Consider the following 8,646-nt stretch of genomic DNA (forward strand, 5'->3'; position numbering starts at 1 on the left):
AATATACATAAAACGGTTATAGCAGTTTGAATTGGTTAGACTCTATGTTTATTAGGTTATTAAAGATATGAAAAATTACTGAGAAAGAACACTGTTGACATTTACAATAATCATGTGACGTGGTGTGGGGACTGGTTATAAATTCAGGTATGCGACTGATTTATGCATACGAGAATGCGAATGATTTATGAATACGAGGATATGACTGGTTTTAAATAAAATGAATAAAACATAATGATACTTTAAAGTTATGAGTGAACGTAAGTATCGGCAACCATACCGAAATATGAAAACAGAAGAACAATTAAGTTCCATTAGAATCCAAAGATGAGAAAACAAATTAGTCCAAAAAGACAGTAATTTAAATTCTGCAGTGATGATATCACCAAAAGCTGAACATACCACCGACTTTCGAAGCCTATTTGACAGTATCAAGGGTCTACTTAAGTCACAAATCACATTCACGTCAGTAACGGATCAATATTTTTACACCACAAGAGTACTTCTTTTTAGAATAGGCGTGTGTTTTTTAATAACAAAATTAACCTTTTATTTAACGGGCACACTTGAGAAGCACACCATCTAGTCTGGTAATGAGGTGTACAAAGTAGAAAAATTGAAGGTCTTTTAAAAAACTTCACATGAATAGAAGGTACAGCTACATTTGTATCGGGAGAGTGACACTCAGTAATAATCCAATCAAAAACACACTGGACAAATATGTTGTCGACAAAAATTTCGAACAACAGTATATCTGGAAGATGATTTTTGATAACCACGATTAAGGTCGTTATGGAGTTATAAGTATGAAAATAATTGACATGATATAGCCGAGCAATAATAAAATAGATCAATGGACATTAGTAGTTGGTACTTTGAAAAGTTTGCTTTCTTTACAAAGATATTCGGGTAGATTCAAATTTTTAGGCACAAACATTTTCGTCTGAGTACTTTACTGATGGTACCTTTCTCAATATTCAAAATGAGTTGACAACTACTAATTTCTTCACCGTTTCACTATTTTCTTTTCCTCTCTCGACTAACCCAGATGTGACATTTTTAGCAACTCGGCGGATATTACAAGAAAAGCAAAAGCCATTTACTTTAATCATACATCTGGTTAATATTCCCAGTGCAGAATAGTTTTCTATTTGGTGTTGGTTTGGTAATTTTTATGTTCTTTGTTGTGTTTTATAATATGTTTATCTATAACTTGTCCCTGGATTCCTTTTTAATGTTCAAGTCGTGAACCCATTAATTTCCCCCAACAAGTGTCCAGGGCATAATAAGTAAAAAAAAAGATAAATCTCGAAATGTGAATATCATTAAAAATATTGCAAGTAAATTGTAAAATTATTGCATCGGTATTTATTCTAAAGCAAGAATATGACATTTTCTCTTTCGCCAAATTCATTTTGAACAAACTGCACACGTTAAAAGTTTATTTTGTTCGTAGGGTGGGCATCGTAGTGTACCACAATACGCAAAGACTGGATACACTAATTTCCCGTATTTACTATCAGATCCACCTTCTAGAGGCTTTGCATTGAAATCAACACATATAAACTGTCCTGTAGCCTTAAACTGGTTGTCATTTGAAGCCAATAAACCATTATATTCAAGATGCCACCCATTTGGACAAGTTGTTTTTCCAGGTACCATGATAGAATTTGAAGCGTGTTTTGAAATACACACTGCACACGGGGCATCTTTATTTTGTAACCCACTTCCAAAGACATCATCCTCGTATTCAGCAAACATATTAGCACCTCGATTTTTATGTAAAGCGTCCATTCCATGAGTAACATTTGGATCGTGTGGCAAGCATACATAATCCACTGCGGATCCCTCAAAGTTATAATATGATCCTCAAATAAAACCTTAAATTTAAAAACATAAAATGATTATGGATTTTAATTCTTAACAAATATTTATATATAAACATACTTTTAAGTAATCTCTACAGTTAAACTATAGACGGCTTCTCAATTACTCACTTATCCTGCAAACCGAAATTATCCCGGATATGATGAAAAATCTGAAGTGTAAACACTACTTACTAAAAATTCAGAAAAACACAATCACGCACAATTACTTTACCTTTATAAACTACATTTGCACCATTTCCTGGACAATCTTCTCTCCCCCATCGGACATAAACAGCTCCAAAACCACCTAAAAGTGAAAAAAGATAAAAAAGAAATAATGCATATGTTAATCCAGTACGACATCACTTTCTCAGTTATGGGAAAATGAAAGTTCGTGTTTGCAATTGTTTACGGAAGCTCTAATTACCGGGTCAAATAATAACAACAACATAGTTTACATGTATTCCATTTGCTATATAATACCTTGCCAATCTCCACTCAGCGACCAAAGCATATAAGCAGTTTCCAGTCATTATATATTGATTTTTCGTTGAGAAAAGAAACAAAGTTGTTTAAGTTGAACATATTTGTTTACTTATTGCAATATATAAGCAATATACTTGTTCATGTAGTTGGTTTATCTATTTGAACTTTTTTGTAAGAGAAACGTCATAAAAACCTTTCCCCTCTTTATGATGTATCAAAATTTTATTGAAACTAATATTAGAATGAAATGTGTGTTCACCAGAAATGAACGTCTTTTTGTAAGAAAAACGTCATACAGTACCTGTATGGGATAAACTACCAATTTTATGGGGAATGGGGAATAGGGGATAGGGCAATTGGAAATGTGGTGTTTGAATAGGATAATGGGGAATGGGTCGAGGGAATAATTTTGATTGGTCAAACGAAAAAATGTTCTGCCTTTTTTCCGCAAGCAACGTACCTATTATAATTCTATGACAGCAATTTAAAGAATTTTTTAATCAATATTTTTAGACCATCTTTGAAATTAAAATTGTTCCACCTTTACAATCTGCAGAAATATGTTTTTTGAGAAATTGAACTGAAATCAATGTGTAACAGCCAAACATATGATGTTTATTTTCACAATTTTAACATTTAAAGAGTAATCAAGGGAACCAAGGTTAAAGCGGTAATCAAAAGAATGTAATCCAGGGACAAAGACCCGACATGGAAAACAGACATACACAACAAAGAAATACAGTGACTAAAATCATACATACAAAGTAACAAAAGTAAATGAGCAACTCGGACTCCACTAAAAAATGTGAGCATGGACCAGGTGCACCGGTAGGGTAAGCGTCCTCTGCTTTTTTAGAAACACCCGCCGAGTTGCTCATAAAAAGTCAAGTCCGGGGTAGACAAACGAGGAAAGGAAAACTATGACCCGTTGAATAAATTAGTTTTCATGGTGCAGATGGATACACCATAACGATCCACGAGTTCATGATGACAACCATAGAACTTCTGTAGTGATGATTTCAATCTTGTAGCAACATAACCCTGTTCCATAAGCCTATATGTTAGAGTTCTAGTGCGATACAGAAAGTCTGCGTAGTTTCGGCAAGCTCTAGCATAATGTATTAGTTGTGATATGAACACTCCATACGCAGGTGCTGAAGGGATGTTAAAACAATAATATACAAATGTAAGACCATAAAGGTAATTTCAAGTGTTCGCACTCATTTAATTTGCAAAAATATCTCATTTTCAAGAATATGATTTGAAATAAATGTATTACAGCCATCAACATAGTACTGATATTGACAATTTTAACATTTTTATAATAATTTTGACTAATAGGTATATTAAAAGTGTTCGCACACTTACACTTTTGAAGACTTTTGACTGAAATATGGGTGTCGAAACCATCTAAGGGATACTAATATTGCCATTTTTAATATTTTAAACAGTAATTTTGGACCATGATTGAAATTTAAATTATTCGCACCCTTACAATCTGCAGAAATATGTCATTTTTGAGAAATTGGACTGTAATTAATGTGTCGCAGCTCCGCATAAGATGCTTATTTTGACCATTTTCACATTTGAAACAAATAATATCATTGAAATTGAATTTGTTTGCACCCATTTAATTTTCAGAAATTGTTTTTTTGTGAAACTGAGACTTAATATGTATACATTTGGAAAAGTGTTTCCCTATTTTAAATTTGAAATAAAACAAGAATATCCATTTTAAGAATCATTTTAGAAATTAAATTTATTCACAATTTATACTTATAATATAATTTTAAGAATATTTTGCGTGTTTAATTCTCATGAGCTCGGAGTGGCGATACTACGTGTAAACAATGCAACTAGCTATCGCGGATTTCGGTAATTATCGAACTCGGCAACGAGATTCAAAAATCAATATTGATTGCACAAATCTTTCTAATGCATTTTATGTGTTTGATAAAATATTTACTTTACTTTTTTCTTATCGGAATGGGGAAAAGGCATTGTTCAACGGGAAATAAGTCGATGTCATGGGGGTGGAGCAATGGGAAATGGAGTATGGGGCAATGGGGGATTGGGCAATGGGGTATGAAGCAGGTAGGAAGTTCATCCCATACAGGGATTGTTAAAAAAACCCTTCCCCTATTTATGATGCATCAGAATTTAATTAGACACAAATATTAGAATGTAATAATACAGATACATTTGAAACACAAAAATTCGAGAAGAATATGTTAGATGATTTTGAAATGTTATCATTATATTCCATGTAAAACGAATGAACACAGACGACAAAAATTGCATTGTTTGGGGTGATGACTTACTAAAATAATAAAATTGCACCATTTCTCATTTTGACGACAACTATAAAATTAAAACAGCGATTTTCAGGAATCAATTGATGTATTATATATGTAATTCAAGACGATTATTTTTGTGTTGGTCACCGGGCTATTACAGCCGCTCTGTTTCTTTCACTTTCTCAGTTATGAAAAAAAAAATAGAAATTTGCGTTTGTAATTGTTATCAATTAAAATGAACGTAATGAAAATATTTGTGCATCTTACACTTAAATTTCTTTTTCGAAAACATAACTTGAAAAAAATTAAAATACAGGGAAAAGTGAAAATACACAACAATTAACAAATGACAATTGAACGTACACTTACATAATAATGCTTTTACGGAACTAATATATACTAATTTTTTAACGTTTATAACTTTTTATTACAAAAGAGTTAAAGATTAGCTACAATTTCTGCAATTTTAACCTTTTTTATCACTGTAATATATTGCATTTTAAAAACACAGTATAAAGTACGAAGAATGTCAACATGTTTGCTGATTAGTTGTATCTAAATCTATGGCATTGGTACTTGTCCCAAGTCAGGAATTTCTGGCCTCTGTATGTATTGTGACCTTTTCTCTTACAGTGTACCTTGTACGTTGCTACAGTATATGGGGGTAACGATTTCACTGTGCCTTTGTATAATGTTGTTTGTGGGGCCAGCTGTAGCATGCCATGTGATGTGTGGTTGTCCTCGTCATTCATTGAAGACCAAGGGATGGCCTTCAGCTGACATTTTTTTTTTCATTTGCGGTTATTGCTTCCTTTACATATTTCCCATATCAACTCCGCTTTTTATTAAAGCGTCAAAACGCAAGGCATTTAGTAAGATATTAATAAGGCGAAGTGACATGTTTAACTCATGAAATGGCCATTAGAACAACGCATACTTACAATAATAATAAGCTTTACCTTGATTTTCCAACTGCTGTATGGCTTTTCGTTGATTATTCAGTTTGAATTGTAAATCGGTCATATTTGATCTGAAGGAAACATCTTGTGAGTTCAGTTTTGAGGTGTGATCGGTCACTTTTGTCTGCAACATTCTGATTTCATTATTGCGAGTCTGCTCAACACAGGTTAGTTTCTGTTGGAGCGATGAGATAGTACTTTGCATATATTGTACATCTTGAACTAATTGGTTCACATCTATATTGTCGAGGAGGATTCTCTTCTCTGCAAATAAACAGGAAACCTAGTACAAATAAAAACAGCATTCATGATAATTGTCCTCATAAATATTTGTTGCATAGTGAAAGTTACACTTGTCCTGATTGAATGATAAGAAATGTCATATTTGTATTGATAATAGTTTCATCTAAATTTTTGTCACCGTATGTCTGTGTAATATGTGTATAATATAGGTCTTAAATTCTGATTCCGTGTGCAATGAAAGTAACAAAACTACTTCGAGGTAATCGAAATTGTGTATGCTATAAAATGTTTGGCATTTTAATTGAAGGGAAATAAATTCCTACACCGCATCCTTTTCAAACCTTGAAAACAAATTAACATAGCCTTGTTAAATATGAGAAATATTACCGGTTAAAAACAAGGAATAGATACAATTCGCCATAAGAAAGGAAATCTTGACGAAAAAGATAATTTATTGAATAATTAAATAAGGCCAATCTTTTACATTTAATGTGTTAACGATGAGCTTAAGGTTATCAATTTTGTGGTTTTTCCAAATTTTGAACTATATTTTCCTCCCTCAAATATCTTTTGATTTTAACGAATTAGACGACAATTTAAGAGACTCAGGATCAGATCTGAATAAGTATGTTGGTTATGGCTATCATTTGCTCACATCTGTTTAAATGTTGCATAAAAATTTTCCTCTTTTGAAGACAAAAAAAAATGAATGACAATGACGCACATAGTCGCGTGGTTGTCGAGATGTTTGTGTTTTTATTGGGATTGATGGTATGTTTTGTGTAAACAGTTTAACAGCTGTATCAGTCTATCAATATTCATATTCGGGGTTACAATCCACACCATGGTTGCGGACATAATAACAGTAACCTAATATAAGATGATATTATACTAATATAACATAATTTAATACCCAAGCATATAAATATTTAAAACATAACTAACCTTTAAACCCATAACACCTAAGTTTTTAAAAGACACATAAACGCTAAGCACCTTTACAATAATACACGTGTGCAAATTTCAGGTAAATTTGTACACGTAATAAGTCGCTTATGTATGGAGATTTTCGTCATAGAAATGAGGCTATTGAAAAGTTTTACTCAATTTTACCGACGTCTTAGTAGAATTTTGCTCCACAAATTTTTGCCACTACGCTAAAACAAGTTTGACACCTGTAACTCTGTTATAGCGCCGGATGAAATCGCTGAAAGAGTTTCATTCAGTGCTTCCTTCTAATACGAGCTGCTACGGTTACAACTACGGACAGAGCTCTCGTTTTTATGGCCAATCATATACATTATATGTCGAAGTTCGAACCCTGTGTCGCTCATTCACTGTATGCAGTAGGTCGAAGACAGGCGATGTAGGATTTAGAGCATTTTGCATTTTTTGACGATGTCGCTCATAAATCTAGAAAATTGATATTGTTTCACGATTTGATAGAGTACCATATATGTTCCTGATCAGGAGAAATCAGTGCATCCTTCGAGCAATGGTTGAAAAGGCAAGTTGCCTTATTAATGAGCAACTTCAAATCTCTCACTGGTCATTTGTCACAGTCGGAATTAGCATACATTCTTTTGTCGGATGTAGCTTGGCTACCTTAAAGTTCTCCTTACAATTTTTTGCTGGATTTCGTTTGACAAAACGACGAATTCTCTCCCATTTTCATCCTTTTCGAACAGGAATGAATCTAACTTCAACTGTTGATGGAATTCCAACCCCTGGGATACGAAATGGATGACGATGCTGTACCAAACGCGAAATCGGAGATGTTCAGGAGTTTGCTCTGAGTTTTTATTGTGTCTAGATCTAATGTTGAAATAACATCTTTATGTTTTGTCGGTCGCGACAATCCTTGGTGTAAATTTTGTTTCAATTTTCCATCCAATGTTTCATTTGCTTTTCTGAATGTTTTGTCACGTCTGATGTCGATATCTCTATCAATGTTCTTGAGATGTCGGTTAATTCCGGCTCGTATGCTTTGAAAGAGTTTTTATGATACTCATTTGCCTGAGTTGTGGACATTTCTATCTCACGTTTTTCTACGAATGTTTGCGTAGCACCCGCGTAAATCTCCTGAGATGGTTATTGAGTTCCTCTGGTGAAATACTGCTCACATCCAGCTCTTTACCAAGGGCTTCTCTGTACCATTCTATTAAAAATATGAAAAACGTCTATGAAACTTATGCAAAATTCCCTAATACTATTAAAATATTTTTGTTTGGTGTACTTTGAAATAATACGACCAGATAGCTCAGTGATAGAGCGCTCATTTATTTTTGAGAGGTCCTAGGTTCAATCTCTGGTCTGTTCCATTTCATGTATATCACAAATATTTATTCCTGGCAAAAATGACATTTTGAAGTTAAAAGTCGATTCGAGAAGTGTAAAATTACAAAATGTACCTTGAAAAATTTTCATCGCCTTTTGTGTTGCGTTTTGTAGATTCCGACTGCCTCCCGTCTTCCAAATGTTGAAGGTCTTTGTCAGAAACAGTCTTGAATCTGTATTGCTGTCGGGGGTGCAATTGTGCTGGTGCTGTCTGTACTTGTAAAATCTGGCCTTCACCGCGATCAATTGCCGGCATTGTCTGCGAATGCACTATGTATAACTGTGGGTCGTCCCGGAACAATTCTTCTAGGTAGCCAAACGCTCCTTGATTTATCAGACCAGTCTACCACTTCATCGTTGGCCATTTTTGAAATGATATATAGCAGACAACGGCCGCGCCTACAATTTTGTATCGTATTAAAATATTTAAAAAAATTTTTTACAAGGATAAATCAT

At 33.6% G+C, this 8,646-nt stretch overlaps 2 protein-coding genes across 2 annotated transcripts; both read right to left on the reverse strand.

Annotated features, from left to right (window-relative positions):
• Window positions 1-1,410: 1,410 nt before the first annotated feature.
• Window positions 1,411-1,794, reverse strand: LOC148600320 (uncharacterized). The gene has a single exon (XM_088558131.1). The coding sequence runs from the start codon at window positions 1,792-1,794 to the stop codon at window positions 1,411-1,413; it is 384 nt and encodes a 127-aa protein (XP_088414257.1).
• A 36-nt stretch (window positions 1,795-1,830) lies between these two features.
• On the reverse strand, window positions 1,831-8,446 carry LOC148600321 (uncharacterized). Its single transcript, XM_088558132.1, has 5 exons — window positions 8,265-8,446; window positions 8,008-8,011; window positions 5,611-5,893; window positions 2,101-2,175; window positions 1,831-1,880 (listed from the first exon to the last, which is right to left on the reverse strand). The coding sequence occupies exons 1-5, from the start codon at window positions 8,444-8,446 to the stop codon at window positions 1,870-1,872; spliced, it is 555 nt and encodes a 184-aa protein (XP_088414258.1). The 3' UTR covers window positions 1,831-1,869.
• Window positions 8,447-8,646: the final 200 nt, after the last annotated feature.

Source organism: Perna viridis, chromosome 13 (genome assembly GCF_037379345.1).
Source record: "Perna viridis isolate PV_CMFRI_1.1 ecotype Kerala chromosome 13, ASM3737934v1, whole genome shotgun sequence".
Lineage (NCBI taxonomy): Eukaryota > Metazoa > Mollusca > Bivalvia > Mytilida > Mytilidae > Perna > Perna viridis.

What these genes read in the sequence shown, in the direction of transcription:
- LOC148600320 (XM_088558131.1), bottom strand. Translation starts at nt 1,794, where the DNA reads ATGGACGCTTTACATAAAAATCGAGGTGCTAATATGTTTGCTGAATAC.
- LOC148600321 (XM_088558132.1), bottom strand. Translation starts at nt 8,446, where the DNA reads ATGCCGGCAATTGATCGCGGTGAAGGCCAGATTTTACAAGTACAGACA. An exon ending in ACAGCAGTTGGAAAATCAAG is followed by an intron (nt 2,176 to 5,610) that starts GTAAAGCTTATT and finishes TTTCACTTTTAG; the next exon opens with GTGGTTTTGGAGCTGTTTAT.